At 45.0% G+C, this 19,475-nt stretch overlaps 1 protein-coding gene across 35 annotated transcripts in view; it reads right to left on the reverse strand.

Annotated features, from left to right (window-relative positions):
* Positions 1 to 19,475, reverse strand: part of MACF1 (microtubule actin crosslinking factor 1) — a 402,950-nt gene that overhangs the window by 62,905 nt on the left and 320,570 nt on the right. For 34 of the 35 annotated variants that reach the window (XM_055095114.2, XM_055095086.2, XM_055095084.2 and 31 more), the window contains 2 exons: positions 1,491 to 1,652; positions 1,126 to 1,296 (listed from right to left, as the gene is read on the reverse strand). In XM_055095114.2, coding sequence (XP_054951089.2) covers positions 1,126 to 1,296; positions 1,491 to 1,652 — 333 coding nt within the window. Of the gene's footprint in view, positions 1 to 1,125; positions 1,297 to 1,490; positions 1,653 to 9,502; positions 14,743 to 19,475 lie in introns of those variants that run through there. The other variant, XM_055095142.2, reaches the window with a different exon arrangement.

A 19,475-nucleotide genomic window follows, 5' to 3' on the forward strand; every position in this document is an offset into this window, starting at 1 on the left:
AGAGAATGAAAAGTTGTAACATAGGATCATTTTGAAATCTGAACTAGGAAGAAAGAAAAAAAACAAAAGAAACCAACCCGCCAAATCCTAAGCTTCATTGAGTAAAAGAAGTTTTTTTCATCCTTGGGGCAAAAACAGGAGATATAGCACAGTTCTCACCACTCGTATACTTTTCACACACTTAAATTTTTAAATGGAGCAGTGACTGTCATTATGTGACTAACAGAACTTCCTTTGAACCAAGAGAAAAGTGCCGTAAAAAATGGTTAACATTTGAAGTGATGAATATGTTAATTATCTTGACTACGGTAAACATTTCACAATGTATATGTGTATCAAACCATCACATTGTATATTATAAACATTTTTTTTTTTTTTTTTTTTTTTGAGACAGAGTCTCGCTCTGTCTCCCGGGCTGGAGTGCACTGGCTCGATCTCGGCTCACTGCAAGCTCCGCCTCCCAGGTTCACACCATTCTTCTGCCTCAGCCTCCCGAGTAGCTGGGACTACAGGCGCCCGCAACCATGCCCGGCTAATTTTTTGTATTTTTAGTAGAGATGGGGTTTCACCGTGTTAGCCAGGATGGTCTCGATCTCCTGACCTCGTGATCTGCCTGCCTCGGCCTCCCAAAGTGCTGGGATTACAGGCCTGAGCCACCACGCCCAGCCAAACATATACAATTTTTATTTGTCAACTATATACCAATAAAGCTGAGAAAAAAATTAAATTTCCTTTGGGATAAATTTTTTTTAAAAAGAAAAAACTGCACTAAAATAGAAATTAAACCAACAAAAAATATAGATAAAACTTTGTACATGATATACAACACTATTTAGAATATTGCTGACCCTGAAAACACCAAAAACCTCTTAACATAAAATTATAGATGAACACTGAAATAGGATACATGAACAGGTAAAATTATTCAGTCTAATATATGCCACAGTAAACCAGTAGATTTAAGTAAGATAATGAAAATCAATTTCCACCTTTCTTTTCAGGACGACACAAAGTAGTTTAGGAATTCTACTAAAACTCCTGAACTGCTTCTTAAACTATAAGCAAATGTGTTGTCTACTACTCCCTACGGCTGTTACAGTTCACTGTCCCAACATTCTCACTTACCTTCTGTTCTTGGATCTGTGCTTTCACCACTTTATACTCAGCAGATGGAGGTTTCTGATTGGCTATGAGCTCCTCGGTATCTGCCAACCAGCTGAGCAATGGCTCCAAGGCATCTTGAAACTTCCCACAATGCAACAAAGCTTCCTGTAGCTGTGCAATTCTTTGTGCGACCTGTATCATGAACATGTAGGTTCATTATGAGAACGGAGAAAGTAGTTTTCAAATTACTACTGACCTCTTTTAGTAATTATAGATTGCAACTGCTAAATTTTTATTTCCATTCAGGTTTCGGGAAACCTTAGATTCAGATGTCTCTTTTCTATGCCTTCCGTTTCCAGTACACTTGCTACCCCATTGTCACTCACCTTTTTATTCAATGTATTCCATCGAGCATTGATCTCTTCCATGTCATGTTCTAAACCCTGCACATCACAGTCTTTTCCTGCACTCTGAATTAATCCCTGGCCAAGTCCATTCACCTGCTGCAATTTCATCTGAAGAGGATCCACTTGTTCTTTCTGAAACATCTAGATAATTACAAGCCAAAGAAGATTTAATACAAAGGCTATTAGACTCTCTATACCACACAGAGACTGGTTATTCTTGGGGCATTTATGACTTAATGAAAGATGACCAGGAATAAAAAGAAAGAACAAGCATTTGCACGTGAAGCATCAAGAAAACGTGTAGTTTTGTATTTCAATACATTCTCCTATGGACATGTAATTACAGAGAGTTATGACACTACTTAGGTCTTTAACCCAATGACTCTTTCCTTTGTTCTTTTTTTTAAAATCTGTTGCTTAATTTTTTTTTGTTTTTTTTGGAGACAGTCTCGCTCTGTCGCCCAGGCTGGAGTGCAGTGGCGTGATCTCGGCTCACTGCAAGCTCCGCCTCTCGGGTTCATGCCATTCTCCTGCCTCAGTCTTCTGAGCAGCTGGGACTACAGGCGCCCGCCACCATGCCCAGCTAATTTTTTTGCATTTTTAGTGGAGACAGGGTTTCACCGTGTTAGCCAGGATGGTCTCGATCTCCTGACCTCGTGATCCGCCCTCCTCGGCCTCCCAAAGCGCTGGGATTACAGGCGTGAGCCACCGTGCCAGGCCTGTTGCTTAATTTTTAATGCAAAAAGCCATGGAGAATAGAAAAGCATCAACCTCGAAATGCTGTACAAGTAAGTGCAATGTATATGAATCCTAAAAGAGAAGAATAGAATAATACCAAATGACTAGTATTTAAGATGAAATATCCCTTGGGGAATAGCCTTAACTGACCACTAATAAGAAATGCTCTTCTCTGACTAGGACTAATAACTCAATTAGTCAAAACATATTAACAGTGTGAAAAATGCCAACCTCATAGCTTAATCCTCCTGTGGCCATTTAACTTCATTTCTGATCAAGAGCCACAGATCACACACAACAATAATCTTGAAACAGAATTCCTCTGATTACAAAGGGAAATGGGCCAGTAACGTTGGGAAATGTCCTTAATAACTTCAGACACACACTCTGAGTAATATACAGATTTACATTTTAAAAACTGCTAAAAAATGATACTGTATTATCCACGTTTACCATGGTGCAACAGAATTTTAAAACAATGTGAATAGGTGTAACAAGCAACGTGTATACTTTGCTCTACTACAGTTAAGCTCCATTATGATTTAGACATGTCTAAAAGGAAAAAAGGGTCAGAAGAGAATGGTACTTCTGCCACATTAAGAGTATGAAGTGGCCGGGCACGGTGGCTCACGCCTGTAATCCCAGCACTTTGGGAGGCCAAGGCGGGCAAATCACGAGGTCAGGAGATCGAGACCATCCTGACTAACATGGTGAAACCCTGTCTCTACTAAAAATACAAAAAATTAGACGGGCATGGTGGCGGGCACCTGTAGTCCCAGCTACTCGGGAGGCTGAGGCAGGAGAATGGAGTGAACCCGGGAGGTAGAGCTTGCAGTGAGCCGAGACTGAGCCACTGCACTCCAGCCTGGGCAACAGAGCAAGTTCGCCCCCCACCCAAAAAAAAAAATTGGGTTTCTCTCAGTTATCAGAGGGATAGAACCAGCTATATTTCACTAGCCTGGATTTATTTCCCTTCCTTTTTCTTCCATGAGCCAGGTGAGTCAATTAAGGCCAGAGGATGACAGAAAATGGAAGAGGACAAAAATAAATATAAAAGAAAATGATAAGTTTAAGTAAGACCAATTTTGGTCAATATGAGACTACAGACCACACTAGGATTAGGAAACTGATTCTAGAAAGAATGGTCTATGGCTGGCTAAGATTACCAGGGAGGGAAAGCCCCAGGGAACACTGAAAAAGGAAGGTTATAAAAGTAATTATGAGTGCACTTCATTTTTTTACTATAATTTGATTATACCATATTTTCTTAGGCAACATTACAAAGCAGTTCAGTTAAAATGACTATTTCTCCAACAACATGGTTCCCAGAAAAAACAACTGCTATAATTCCATTTTGTAGCATTAAAGATGTTTCTGCTGAAGAAAAATCAGATAGAGGCAGGAAAAACATCCCAAGTTTAAAGCTGCTTTTGGTACAATAAAATGGTGGTGGTGAAGGTGAAGGAATGAAAAGGCAAAGAAGGCAGAAAGCCAAGGTATGGAGGGAAGATGTCAAGTCCACATTACAGGGCCCTCTTTTACTCAATAACCAAATCCTATCTCACTCTACAACTGACATTTAAATTCTTTCTGTGCTTTCCAACATGACAGCCAGCAGCTACATATAGCTATTGACATTTAAATTAAATTTAAAATCCAGTTCCTCAGACCCACTAGCCACGTTTCACATAGTCAAAGCCACATATGGCCAGTGGTTACTCTACTGGACTATTGATAGAGAACAAATCCATCTTGGCAGCAAGTCCTACTGGACAGCACTTTAAATGACACAGAAAAGTAAAATAGGCTAGGCAAGTGGCTCATGCCTGTAATCCTGGCACTTTGGGAGGCCAAGGCAGACAGATTGCCAGAGCTCAGGAGTTCGAGACCAGCCTGGGCAACAGGCGAAACCTCGTCTCTACTAAAAATACACACACACACACACACTAGCCAGGCATGGTGGCGCACGCCTGTAGTCCCAGCTACTTGGGAGGCTGAGGCACAAGAACTGCTTGAACCCGGGAGGTGGAGGTTTCAGTGAGCCGAGATCATGCCACTGCACTCCAGCCTGGGCAACAAGAGAGAAACTCCATCTCAAAAAAAGAAAGAAAGAAAAGTAAAATTATATTTAAATAGTTCAATAATCTCTTTCATATACAAGCTGAATATCCCTTATCCAAAATGCTTGGGATCAGAAGTGTTTCTGATTTCAGATTTATTAAAATTTTGGAATATCTACATTAAATACTTACTGGTTGAGCATCCCAAATCTGAAAATCTGAAATCTGAAATGCTCCAATGAGCATTTCTTTTGAGAATCATGCCAGCATTCAGAAAGTTTCAGACTTGGGAGCATTTTGCATTTTGGATGTTCAATCTATAATAAGAGCTACTGCAACTTTAAACTTTTGGATTTACTTTGTTTACAAACATTTCCTATAGAAGCATTAGCTATTCCTTCATTTCTCACCTTCACTCTATGGATTGACAGGGACAATGGGTATTTGTATCATTTCTCGTAAGTTAAAACATATATGAAAGCACCTCTAAATATTATCTATTTTGAATAAAAGTGAACAGAACGTTAAAGAACATACATTTGAAAACACCTGCTTCCTTCTGTCAATTCCCAAATAAAGCTGTTTTGCAAAACCAGTGCTTTTAGATACACTAAAATTCCTACTCCTTAGTATTTCACACACTGTTAGTGAAATAGGACTGTGTCATGTTATTAACTAAGCAGTACTGGCAGACATTTTCCAAAGAAGTACACTAGTAAAAATTGTTGCAAGGTTGTAAGATGCAACTAGGACACAAAATAGAAAATTTCCCAAAGAACTCCTTAAAACACTTTTATCTTTGTTATTGCATTTTTTTTTTTTTGAGACAGGGTCTCACACTGTTGCCCAGGCTGGAGTGCAGTGACATAATCTCAGCTCACTGCAACCTCTGCCTCCCAGGTTCAAGTGATTCTCCCACCTCAGCCTCTCAAGTAACTGGGACTACAGGCATGCGCCACCACACCCAGCTAATTTTGTATTTTTTGGTAGAGACAGGGTTTCACCATGTTGGCCAGGCTGGTCTTGAACTCCTGACCTCAAGTGATCTGCCTGCCTGAGCCTTCCAAAGTGCTAGGATTGCAGGCATGAGCCACGGCATCCAGCCTTGTTATTGCATTTTTCCAGTTTTATCCTGACTGATTCTTTTCTGTTGTCCTTTGTTTTCTTTCTCCTCTTCTAGATCTCTAAATGATCTTTGGGGGTGGGAGTGAGGGAACGACGTCAGTCCTGGACTCTCTTCTCTTTCTATATTCTTCCTAGGCAATTCCATCAATTTCTGTGGGTTTAAATACTAACCACAATAAATGCTTATGACTCTCAATTTGTCTCTCTGAGTTTCAAAGCTACATATCCAACTGCTTTTTTAATATCTCCATGCAAAAAAATGAACCACAGGCATCCCAAGCCTAACAGTTCAAAAATGAAACAGTATCTCCCACCTTCCCTTACCTCTTCCTTAAATCAATAATTTATACTATCCACTCCACTGTACAAACCAGAACCTAAAAGTCACCCTTGATAACTCCCTCAGCCCCAACACAGAAGCCACAATCAGATCTTGTTGATTTTACCTCCAAAATATATCTTCAATCCACCCTATTGTCTTCAAATCCATTGACATCATTTTATTCAAAGAATTTGCCAAAATTTCTAACTATGTATTTATTTTATATTTATTTATGTGTGGTTTTCTTAATATCTGCCTCCTCCACTCAGTATAAGTTCCACAAGGCCAAGGACCATGTCAATTCTATTTACTGCAGGAGCCTAGTACCTGACACAGAGTAGGTACTCATAATATTTACTCAGGCCGGGTGTGGTGGCTCATGCCTGTAATCCCAGCACTTTGGGACGCCGAGGCAGGCGGATCACCTGAGGTCAGGAGTTCGAGACCAGCCTGGCCAACACGGTGAAACCCTGTCTCCACTATAAATACAAAAAAAAAAAAAAAAAAAAAAAATTAACTGGGTGTGGTGGCACATTCCTGTAATCCCAACTACTTCGGAGGCTGGGGCAGGAGAATTGCTTGAACCCGGGAGGCAGAGACTGCAGTGAGCCAAGATTGTGCCACTGTACTCCAGCCTGGGCAACAGAGTGAGACTCTGTCTAAAAAAAAAAAAAAATTTTTTTTTGTTCCATGAATGAATGAATCCTTGTACACAAACGGTGTTAGGGAATGCAAAAAACCAATGAAGATTCTGCCGATCAGCAGAGCGTTCAAACACTGAACTGGAATTGTGGTGCTCTCCAATTTTTGCTTAAAAAGACTCCCTTGGCAAATTGTAATCTTATAGAACCCTTATTTTATACAAAAGGTTTTTTTCTTCCTTTGAACCAGTGACTGGGATTAAGACTGAAGAGGTCTATAAATAAGCAGGGAATTTACATAACCAGAGATTGGTCTCAGTAGGCCTCAGATCCCATTACAGAAAAAGCAAACAAGTTTTTGGCATTTTAGTTCTACCAAACTCTGTTGTTATTGCAATTACAAAGTTTATATCTATTTTAACCATGTATCCATGTCTGCACTTGCACATATACATACAGACATAGAGGACCTCAGTTCATGCTAAATCACTTGTTGAGTTCTAAGTATTTATATACAAAAATGGCAGGTTCAGTTGCCTCTTGGAATCCTAAGGGAATGGAAGAAATAAAAAATTAACCTCTCATGTTGGAAAAACCTTTTAAAATAATATTTCACCAATTTAGCAAACCTGTATACTCATGTTAACTCTATAATGATTTGTTTTGTTTCAATATTTTCAAAATGGCCTCTCTACATTCTTGTTGGTTAACAGTCCTGGCTGAGGCTCAGATCTATCCTTTCCTGTACACAGATATAGGCATTTGCTCACTTCCAGATATTCCACAAAGTAACCACACTTCAAAGATGGACAACTTTGCAGCTGGGCTACCATTTCCTTCTCCTGTCATTTACATCAGGCAATATTTCATAAAAGGATTACCTCCTGTAGCTGGAAGGATAGTTAGAGATTATGTAGCCATCTACTCATTTTGCAGATGAGGAAACAAGGATTCCAGAGACTGATACAGGATTTCTATGACTTTTTCCCCTTTATGCAGATTTGATTGCCTCACTATAAATTTAATCCTTATATTTCATGATTACTGCTATATAATCTTTATACTGGAGATATTCTGTTTTTTTTTTTCTTTTTATTTTCTCAGAGATGGGGTCTTACTATGTTGCCTAGGCTGTTCTCGAACTCCTGGCCTCAAGCAATCCTCTTCCCTTGGCTTCCCAAATGTTGGGATTAGAGGTGTGAGCCACTGTGCCTGGTGTGAAATATTCTGTATTATCAAGAATGGCTCTGTTGTTGACCTACTGTCTTCACTTTGTACAGGCTATTGGGATCTCGGTGTCATTCCAAATTCAATAAAACTCGGAAAAATGAATCAAAAATCCATCAGTCTCAAAGATGATGCATCCTAATTTAATGGAATGCTACCTGACAAAATAACTGGTAAAGCTCAAGGTAAAACCACCACCACTCAGCAAGGCCAGATTATCTTAATCAATCTTCTTAATCAAAGAGCTTATGGCATGCAATCAAAATGATTTTGTTGTCAGGACCTGCATGTTTAGCTGGTGCTCTAGCTGACTTAAGGCTGCCCTGAAAGGCTCTGCAATGAGGTGAATGAGAAAACCCATCTTTCTTGTAGCATCCATCCATACTCTAGGAAATTGATATTCATGCATTCAGTCAGTCAGTCAACAGCAAATGCCTGCTATGAAGAAGGCACTATTTTGAGTCCTAGGGACGCAGTAAAATCAAAACAATCTTCTCACTCAGTCATCTCTTGTGTTCAGATTAAACCTCTAACTCCTGCACTCTTTACCACTGACCAAATCAAACCTGGGTAATTAACTGTGGAAAGCTGCTGATCTCAAATTCCTTGGACTAGGAGTGCTCAAGGATGTGGAACATCGTTTCCAACTGTTTCCTAACACATTCGGTTCTCTAACATTAAGAATCTTAGAGCCGGCTGGGCGCGGTGGCTTACGCCTGTAATCCCAGCACTCTGGGAGGCCGAGGCAGGCAGATCATGAGGTCAGGAGATTGAGACCATCCTGGCTAACAGTGAAACCCATCTCTACTAAAAAAAAAAAAAAAAATATATATATATATACACACAAAAAATTGCCGGGCGTAGTGGCGGGCGCCTGTAGTCCCAGCTACTCGGGAGGCTGAGGCAGGAGAATGGCGTGAACCCGGGAGGTGGAGCTTGCAGTGAGCCGAGATCGCACCACTGCACTCTAGCACTCCAGCCTGAGTGACAGAGCCAGACTCCATCTAAAAAATAAAAATAAAAAGAATCTTAGAGCCAAGAGAGACCCAAGAGGACATTTAGCCCAATTTTCTTGTTTTATAATGAAGAAACGAGGTCCTGGAAAGGAAAATGACTTGCTTAAAGACACAAAGGCAATTTGACAAAGATGACTAAAATACCTCTATTTTTCATAAACATTATGCCTAGCTCTGGTTTTCAGAAACACATATTTGCATTTAAAAGTTCTTAATCATTTAGCTTTATTGCTTCTCTCCAATCTACTTTGGTAAATTCTTTCAACCAACCAACATACCTATTTGAAAAGAATGGGGAGGATATGGCCAGTGATTGGTAATCTTATACGCTTGGTACCTTAAATGTATCTCATTTTATCCTCACAGAGTTATGCCTTAACAAATGAAGAAACAGGAAACTCAAGAATAGCTAACTAATTTTCCCAGAGTGGTTAGGAAGCACCCCAGGTCTCATTCCAAAGCTCACACTCTGGCCTCTACCTAAATGTTGACACCACCAATGAATAAACTGTCTCTTGGTTTAGGCAAGAACATGCTCACTGTATAATTCAAAAACAGAATGACCCTTTCCTGCTAATAATCTTTTTAAAAATGTAAATCAACAACTGTTTATATCCCTGTTTTCCGTGGGATTGGCTTATCTGAATAAAAAACGAAGCATGAAATTATAAAGTTTTTCACCAGACAAAATTAAAGTATATTTTCCCCAAAAACTCAACAGAAAGACTACAAACTATAAGCCCGGGAGACCCAAAAAGAACAAAAGAACTATCTGTGCCATTTCTCATCACCACCAGGTCAGCCCTGCAAATCTCACTTTAGTCTTTAGACCCTTCCCAGAATCAAAATGGACAACAATTACCTCATCTGAATTTAATCCAGCGGTTGCAGCCAGAGGCACTTTCCCATGTAGCACTGTGCTGGTCACCTCTTTTATGCCAAATACTAGGGAATCAAGGTCCTCCTTGATCCACATTCCAGTGGAGGAAGCCTCCTCTAGAACAGGTGTTCCTTCTTCTGAAATAGGCACTGAGTCAGTGTGGGCAGAAACTCCCAGGAAGGGCACACCAATGGGGGAAACTTCCTCCATAGGAGGCACTGCAGCAGCTGGGATGGCAGGCACCTCTGGGGTGGGCACTGAAGCAGCAGGGATGGCAGCCACCTCTGGGGTGGGCACTGCTGCTGCTGGGGAGGCGGGCTCCTCTAGGTTGGACACTGCAGCTGCTGGGGAGGCAGGCTCCTCGGGGGTGGGCATTGAAGCTGCTGGGGAAGTGAGTTCCTCTGGGGTGAGCACTGCAGCTGCTGAGGAGGTGGGTTCCTCTAGGGTGGGCACTGCTGCTGCTGGGGAGGTGGGCTCCTCTGGGTTGGACACTGCAGCTGCTAGGGAGGCAGGCTCCTCAGAGGTGGGCACTGAAGCTGCCGGGGAAGTGAATTCCTCTAGGGTGGCCACCATAGCTGCAGGGGTGGGCACTGAAGCTGCTGGGGAAGTGGGTTCCTCCAGGGTGGCCACCACAGCTACAAAGGAGGCAGATTCTGCTGGGGTGGGCACTGAAGCAGCTGGGGAGGCAGATTCCTCTGGGGTGGGCACTGCAGCAGCTGGGGAGGCAGGCTCCTCTGGGGTGGGCACTGCAGCAGCTGGGGAGGCGGGCTCCTCTGGGGTGGGCACTGCAGCAGCTGGGGAGGCGGGCTCCTCTGGGGTGGGCACTGCAGCAGCTGGGGAGGCGGGCTCCTCTGGGGTGGGCACTGCAGCAGCTGGGGAGGCGGGCTCCTCTGGGGTGGGCACTGCAGCAGCTGGGGAGGCGGGCTCCTCTGGGGTGGGCACTGCAGCAGCTGGGGAGGTGGGCTCCTCTGGGGTGGGCACTGCAGCAGCTGGGGAGGCGGGCTCCTCTGGGGTGGACACTCTGACAGCTGCAGTATCAGGCTCCTCTGGAGCATGCACTGTGGTAGCTGGGGTGACAGGCCCTTCTGGTGTACCATCCTCCTCTGTGATGGGTACTGCAATAGCTAAAGCAGCCCACTCTGGGGAGAACCCTGCGACAGCTGACATACCCTCCTGTGTGATGGCTGCTGCAACAGCTGGAGCAGTCTCCTCTGGGGAGCACACTGCAGCAACTGCAGCAGTCCCTTCAGGGACAGATACTGTAACAGCTGGGACAGTAGCCCTCTCTGGGGCTGATACTGCAGCAGCTGTGACATCCTCCTCCTCTAAGGAGACTATTGAAGCAACTAGGATGTCCTCATGTGGAAAGGGCACTATAGCAGCAACTACAGCAGTTCCCTCTGGGGCAGGCACTGCAGCAATTGAGGTACCCTCCTCTGGGCTGGGCAGTGCAGCATCTAGGGCATCTTTGACAGTGGGTACTGCAGCAGTCCGGGAAGGTCTCTGGAGGACGGGTATCCATTCCTCTAAAACTGGTTCAGTATTACCAGCCTTGGTAACTTGTTTCTCTGGAAAAATATTTAGGAATGAATCTGAATCTCTCCTTTCCATCTCCCCTCCCTCTGATGATGCCACATTCAGCTCAGGCTTTGTATCATTCACAGTTTCCACTCCATCTGGATTAAGTCTCAGTTCTTCAACCAGCAGGTGCAGACTCAGAATCTCTGACTCTGGGGACTTCCTCTGGAGATCCTGGAAGACCTGCTCTGGGAAGTTTCTGTGGAAATGTGCTGGAGCTTGATCCTCCAAAAGCGTGGCTTGATAATCCAGCTCTTTTGCCTCACCATCCTCATCACAAACTTTCTCCACGGACAATTCACAAGTGACCACATTTCCCACTGATGTCAGACTGTTATTTTCTTGATTAACAGTTACATTCCCACTTTCCAAATGAATTTCATCTGTTAGTAAATTTGATTCATATAACACCTCTACTTCAGGTCCTGAGGTAACATCTGTTAGTTCATGATTAAAAGCAAAACTGAAGGTGACCCTCTCAATGCACTCCTCACCATTCCCCTCAGTTTGACTGCAGTCTCCCTGGGACAAATTGCCATTGTCTTTGGCCAGCTCAGAAGCAATGAAGCCTGATAATTTTTCTTCATGAGAAACCCTGTGATCAGAGTTCAGCAGTCCTCCTGGGTCCAGCTTTTCCAGTGAATCCAGATCAGCTGGCTGTCTGGACTTAAATTCTGCAGTCCTGGGGCTAAAAGGCACTTTTTCACATTCCTCCTTGCTAACGGTGGAAGTGTCTCTCATGATATCAACGTGGGCAATAAGTTCCACAGCATTAGGCACCTGAGAAGAATCCAGGGTATTAAAATATCCACAATCCAATCTAGTATCATAATCTTTTGCCCTTACATGTAAAAGGCCTAAATGCTGTTCCTTTTCTAAGGCAGCCCCTGAAAAATGACTAATTACGAGTAAATTTTCTGCATCTTGGGATGCAGCCAGCCCTTCAGAAGAGATTTGATTCTGTAGCTCAACTAGAGGAGTTACTCCTTCTTCACATAAACACTCCTTTTCAAGTTCAAGAAACATCTGCACTGAGTCTGTGTCAGAGAGCTGTTCTGCATCAATAGTACCCACAGTACATGCTGAATCTGAAACAAGTCCCTCTAACCCCTGAGCAGTTCTGTTTGCCACCTCACCGAGAATATCCTCACCTGTAAGAACACAATCGCAATCCAGGGGTATATCCTTGGGAACAGTAGCCAACTGGTCCTTGGCTGGCTGTGGGTCATCAGGGCAACAAACCTGACCAAGAGATAGGTGGCCAAAAGTCCTCAAGACAGCAGCTAAGCAATCGGATCCATCCTCCACTACTGCTGTGTTTGCTTGTTCTCTTTCTTCAAAAATATCTGCCAGGCTGTTCTTCTCATCTGCCATCAGAAAAGTCTTTTCCCTGTCTGACAGTTTCTCTTCCTCCCACTCTCCCTCAGCCTCCATCATAATCCATCGCTCATCCTCCTCAAACTTTAGCTCAGACTCTGTTTTCTCTCTCAGGCTGGGGGTTATGAGAACATGCAATTCTGGATCTAACAGCTCTTCACTCAGGCAAGGGGAGAGAGGTGGCATTTCCACAGTGCAGGCTGTGTCCCCAAGGGGGTGCTGCTTCTCACTGAAGCCTCCCTTAGCTAAACTTTTTGTGGCCCTCGGCCAGGTTGCACTTGAGAATCTGGATTCCTGCATTACATCTGTGTTACCACTTGTTGCTACAGCTTCTGATTCTACAGGCTGGAATTCATGAGGAGGGTTTGCACTGTGCTGCTGAAATCTAAAGTCCTGGCAGTCTCCACTTAAGTTTTTTAAATCTTGCACCTCTGGAATACCTATGGATTTGGACACATGTTCCAGAGTTACTGACTCTGACTGAGGTTCCCTGTGGTCCAAATGACCAGAACTTTCTGTTAATGCAGAATTGGACTCCTTCTTCTCTTGCAAGGAAGGATTTGAAGCGCCAGCTTCTGAAACCTCACTGAGAGAAGCTTCTATCCTCTCTGCAAATTCTGGGAAGTTGGGTGGCATGAAGGACTTCCACGATCTCCTGTTAACATTGTCTTTGCGTTCTGCATTTGGCCGCCTTCTGGGTGGCACAGGTGCTGACTTCTGCACATCACTGCTTAGCTTTAGCGCATCAAATATTATCCTCTCATCCAGCTTCTTACCTTCTGGTGCTCTAGATTCAAAAACATTAGATGCTGCTCCTAATGTACCATTGCTGGATATAGTACTTCCTTCCATCTTTTCCATGGTGCTTTTTGAAGTCTGGTTAAGCTTTGACCCCTGGTCAATTTGCTCATTTATCCTCATCGTATCATATATAGACCGTTGTGGAACATAGCAGTCCTCTATGTAGCCATCCTCCTCCTCTCCTTTCCCCAGGCAGGTGGGGTTCCGCCTTAAACAGTCTGGTCGGCTGAGTGGCTTACCCATCCTTTTTCAATCAAGATGAACCATCAATCTTTCAAAAGTATTTTTCACAGGTTCCCCCCAAATGCATTCTACTTAAGTTATAAATCCTTTTAGCTGTTCATACCCCAAACCACCAATTGCATCTGCCCTCCAGAAAGGCCTGGAAGTTCCGTTTTGAAACCATTCTGGGAGAAGCTCTAAGACAAACAGCTTTTTCCTCACAGGCTAGCAGCCTCATGGTTGACAGACGATATAATTTAAAATAATTCCTTGTATGGCTTATGGTTTAATTTTTTTTAAGAGCACTGCTCTTTCAAATACAGTCAACAAAAATCATCTGATATTGACGAGTCTTTTTCGATATCTAGTTCCACTCACTTCTCACCGAAGCAGAGTTGGGAGCAGCAAATTTATGCCGATTGTATCCTTTAATAACAATGGCACAGCCTCTCTAGTCTTCAAGTATGGCCCAAGCTCCTAAGAATTCCTTTCATTTTATCCTCAGTTCCAGCCCTGGAGAGTCCAGCTGGTCTGAATTAGCCATTCGTCCTCCCTAGCTGGGGTGTTTGCATTTGAACTGGGCTGGTCGGCGGATATTCCTGCAACTTTAAACACAGGAAGTCCTTCATTCGGGGCCAGCTTGGGGCTTCCTGTCTCCAAAACATCATGGCATTGTTGTGGCTCCCAGGCCAACCCTGCGCTGTAGCTGCAAAACAAGGCGAGGGGAGCCCCGCGCCAGGCCTTCGGAAAGGCAGGCGGGCAGCAGCAGCGGCCGCGGGTCTGTCGGAGGGGCTCGCTCAGCACGGCCCGCTTCCCCGCGCCATGCCGCGCGCCCCGAGGGCCAGGGTCGCCTCACCGCAGGCTGCAGGTGGCTCCCGGCCGCGCCAGCCTCAGGTCCCGCGCTCAGGAAGTTAGTTTGTCCCTCCGGCAGCTGAGTCCCGAGTGCTGTGGGCGCCGCCTCCCCCGCCGCCGCCAGTCCCCGGCCCGCAGCCGCCACGCCGTGGGCTGCATGACAAGCAGCCGCCTCTATTCTCCACCACGCCGCTGGCCCCGCGGCCCCGCCGTCCTCCCCGCCCGCAGCTGTCACGGTCCCGGCATGCAAACTTCTGGCTGGGAACAAAAGGCTCCGCTAGGGTCGGGCGGGGGGCGAGCCCTCCTCCCCCGCGCAGCGCGGCCCGCTAGCTCGCTAGCTCGCTCGCTCGCTCGCTGGAAGTGCTCGGCTGGCGGGCGGCTCTCCTCCCCCTTCCCCGCGCCGCCGCGCTGCGCCGCCCCGCCCGGGCAGCCCCCTGGAAGCCAGGGAGCGCGCGACGCGGAGAGCACAGGGATGAGGACGAGGGCGGGGGCGGGGCCCGGCGGGGGCGGGGCCGGGGAGAGGAGCGACCCCGAGAGAGGAGGGAGCGGTGGAGAGGATTGGAGGCTGAGGCACCGAAGGAGGGGCTTCTGCGGGATTCGGAGCGAGAGACCCGGGACGCCAGCCGTTCGGCTCCCGCAGCCCACGCCCACCGCGCCCCGGGGCCAGAGGGGAACGCCCCGCCCCCGGAGAGGGCGCAAGGAGAGGAACGGAACCCGCGCGAGTCTGGGCTGCGCGGCGCAAATCCCCTGACAAAGGAAAGCCCCGCCCTCCTCCCGCTGGCCCGGCCCCTCCCGCCCCTGTCTCGCTCCAACCGGCCCGGCTCCGAGCCCAGCCCAATGGCGAACGAATCCAGAAAGGGCGCCCGCGCTCCCCCAGCTAGCCGGCTCTGGCGACGGCCACTCGAGTTCCCGTGTGCCGGCAGGTCGCGCCGGCTGGGGTAGGCCGCCTGCATCGCTCTCGGCTCCATCTCTGCCGCCAAAGGCTGTCCCTGCTCCTTCCAGTGTCACCTTTAGCGCGCCCCTTGCCGACCGAAGAACACTCCAGCCTTAAACCCGGCACTTTCCCGGTGTCCCAAAGGAATTCGGTCACGCTCAGAGACCAAAGTTATTGGATAACTCTAGGCACATTCTACCTTCCCTCTCCCCCTTCTCAAGTATATCAAGTCCTGGTCAATTCTCCCACCAGGATTTCTCTGCTCACAGACCTGAGTGGTATCAATGACGGAAGAAAATGGGGTGTTGGGGGAGGTGGGGATGCCAACAGCTGAGCCCTACGACCAAACACCTGGGTCCTTTATAGTTGCGCACAGCCAAGGAAACCTGAGCCTCCTTGGACCAGATGAAAAGCATGGGTATTTCAAATCTCAAATAGAAAACACTAGAGAAAAGTCGCTCACAATCCTGTCGTCCACGGCCTTTGGCTTTTAGAAAAGCCACTTGGTCACCTGGTGACTGTTAAACAAAGAAAGTACAAAGGGCAACCCAGGAAACTGTCCACCAGAGGCAGCTGCATCTCTGAAGGGGTCCAATACTCTGTTCTATTTGTGATGGCCATTCTCTGATTTTATGAAGGAAAAAAACATCTATTAAAATTCGGAATCTCTGTCGGACCATGTGGTCAATATATACCGCAAAACTTATGGAAAAGTTATTTCTATCCTTTACACAAACAGTAAGTGAAACCAACACCTGGTGTATGAAGATCTGGCACTGAAACCTTGAGCTGAGCCTTAGGCTTACTTAGGGAGTCAGACTGGTCCTTGGCAAAAATGAGAAGTGCGCTGAAGCCTGTAATCGGAATTAGGCAACTAAAAGACCTTTCTCTGGTAAAATGCTTTACACTTCATTTCTCACTTCAACAACGGCTGCTGATCAATTCTACCCACTCAAATCCAAAAGACTCTGCCCATCTGTAAACTGAAAGGGGTGGGGAGGCCGACTAGGTTGTGTCTTGACACCCTTTCTAGTTTTAATATTTTTTAGTTCTAAAACTTTTAAAGGCACTGCCCCAGAATCCTGTGTCCTCTTGGTCGTATACTGCCAAGACACTAGAAACCCTGTCCTATGAAGAACAAACATTGCAAGAACCAATAATGTTTGACCTAGAGAAAGTTCTAGGAGATGTAATTAGCATGAAGTATCTGAAGGACTGAGACGTGGGAGGAAGGAAACTTGTTCTGGATATCTCCTTAAGCTGGCACACTAAGATGTGAGATTTAAAACCAACAAAGAGCTTCTCACAGCTATTCAAAGAATAGGGTGTCCCCTAAACTGGTGACTTTCCTGACCCTGGAGGTGTTTGAGCAGAAATTCAAGCAATCACTTGGCAGAGATTTGGGAAAACAGATTTACAAATCTTCTGCAGTTTGTTCAGATGAATTTTAAAGTCCTTTCTAACTCTGATACACTGTAATCCTAAGAACTGATAGCTTACAGATCTGATACTTAACAGTTCAGGGAATCCAGGTTTTAATTTTCCTTTAATTATTCAGCACAACTGGAAAAACTCAGGGAAGGAAAGATCAATTTTACTAGCAAATCTCCCTGGCCAAATACATTCACTTAAGTGTTCAGATATCATAACAGACTGTTTAGCATGCCAGGGCCCCTCTGGTTGGAAGAATCTGAGGAATTCTGGCTCTGGATGAAACATGGGTGGTTATTCTATTATAAAGAATGTTCTTTTTTTTTTTTTTTTTTTTTTTTTGAGTGAGACTCTGTCTCACTCTGTCGCCTAGATTGGAGTGCAGTGGCGCAATCTTGGCTCACTGCAATCTTTGCCTCCTGGGTTCAAGCGATTCTCCTGCCTCAGCCTCCCGAATAGCTGGGATTACAGGCATGCGCCACCGCACCCAGTTAATTTTTTGTATTTTTAGTAGAGATGGGTTTCACCCCTTGTTGGCCAGGCTGGTGACCTGACCTCAGGTGATCCACTCACCTCAGCCTCCCAAAGTGCTGGGATTACAGGCGTAGCTACTGTTCCCAGCCATAAAGAATTATCTTGATGTGGAATCACAAACTTCATGAACAGAAATTCCTTTACTGTTTCCTCACCAAGTCAGGTATCAACCAATCCAGACTTTTCTTAAATAATTCCCTCCCATGTCTATCTACCAATATTCTTACTACTCTCATCAGTGATCCATATAAATAAATAAATGGAGCATTCCTACGACTATGCAATTCAGATTCGAATTACTTATTATCTGCAGTCACACTCTCTCTAATTAGGGTGTTAGGAAAACAAATTTAAATACAACCTAAAGAGAAATTACATATAGTAATCTAATCCTCCCACCGCACCTCCAAAAAAACCCCAGAACCCAAAGCCAAAGAATACTTTCTGAGTGCTTTGCTCTTTTTAAAAAATCATCAGTATGTGTTTAGAAATAAATCAAGAGAGGAAGCACAAGTTCCCCTCCATGTCTTAATTTTTATCTGTTCATGAGTTTCTCCTTAGTTTAGGTATGTGGAACTCTGCTAATAGCCATCTCAGGGACTGAAATAAATACCTGATACAGCTTTCCACCTCTTGTTGCCCTGATAGCTACAAAAAAAAAAAAAAAAAAAAAAAGCATCTGTTCATTTCACATGCTGTGTATACACTTTTTAAAAGAGAAATACAGGGAGCTCCAGAGACCCTCTTCAGATATTTCCCCCACCCCTGTAACCACAAACATATGCACTGAAGCCAAATTTCAAATGAGTTTCCGGTTAATTGATTACAGAGTTCAAAGAATTCTCTACTCATTTTGAAATTCCCAAGTACAGAATTTGGTGTTAGATTTTCCTTCAGTGAACTTAGAAGAAAGAAAAATCCTGGCCCTTCCAGCTCCTTCCTGCAGTCTTCCTAATGAAAGACAGCCGGGTGGAGTCTCCTCACACCCTAACATAGCTCCCTTTCCAAGTTTTGGACCTGGCATCCTGCCCTTGTCTGCTCCAGACCTAAAATGCCAGCCCTCTGGGACAATCTGGAGACCCCAGATTCACACTTCCCTAGATTCTATGATGCCTTATCACCCACCTTGTTGGGTGCTCTCTCTTGGAAGACTAATTCTGAGTAGAAGAGGATACAGAGGACTGGTTGGATCTTGCTCATTTTAAATCTACACAATGCCTTTCATCTTAGGATCTTTAGATTTTACAAGCATTATTTAGTAGCAAGTAGAAACTCCACAGTATTAGTCTGTACCTGTTGGGCATCAGTCACTGCCATCCTTTGGTACTTTTATTATTATAAACATGGCTACGGAGTGGCTCATAAAGCAACATAGTATGACACGAAGTTTGCTTTAAGTGGGATACTAAGGATTTTGATGCTATTTGAGCTCTCATGTACTCGTGAACCCATGAGAAAACTTTCCACACACTCTGCAGGAACTCTCATGACCCCTGTAAGCCCTTTCCTGCCTGTAGACTTTCCAAGAGACAGTGTATTAATCCCTCTTTTTAGACTAATGGTCACCAAAACCATGGTGATGACAAAATCATGGGGCTTTGCAAGTTAGAAAAGACCTGACAGAAGGGTGGGAAGAAGGAAGGCAGGAGGTATCAGAGAAGGCTTTATGGAGGGAATCACATTTACTCATTAGGATTTCAGATATACAGAGATGGCAAAGACAAATATTTCTAAGTAGAGAGCCGAAGGCAGGACTCTAAAGAAGCAAATTCTGGCTGGGCTCAATGGCTCACACCTGTAATTCCAATACTTTGAGAAGCTGAGGCAGGGGTATCCCTTGAGGCCAGGAGTTCAAGACTAGCCGAAGCAACATTGCAAGACACTCGTCTCTACAAAAAGTTAAAAAATTGGCCAGGCATGTGCATCTGTAGTCCTAGCTACTTGGGAGGTTGAGCTGAGAAAATCGTTCAGCCCAGGAGTTCAAGGTTACAATGAGCTGTAATTGTGTCATTGCACTCTAGCCTGGCGACAGAGTGAGATCCTGTCTCCAAATTTTTTTTTTGTTGTTGTTAATTTTTTTTTTTCCAGACAGGGTCTCACATTGTCACCCAGGCTGGGGTGCAGTGACACGATCTCGGTTCACTGCAACCTCTACCTCCCGGGTTTAAGTGATTCTCCTGCCTCAGCCTCCCAAGTAGCTGGGATGACAGGTGTGCACCACCATGC

Source organism: Pan paniscus, chromosome 1 (genome assembly GCF_029289425.2).
Source record: "Pan paniscus chromosome 1, NHGRI_mPanPan1-v2.0_pri, whole genome shotgun sequence".
NCBI classification, from domain to species: domain Eukaryota; kingdom Metazoa; phylum Chordata; class Mammalia; order Primates; family Hominidae; genus Pan; species Pan paniscus.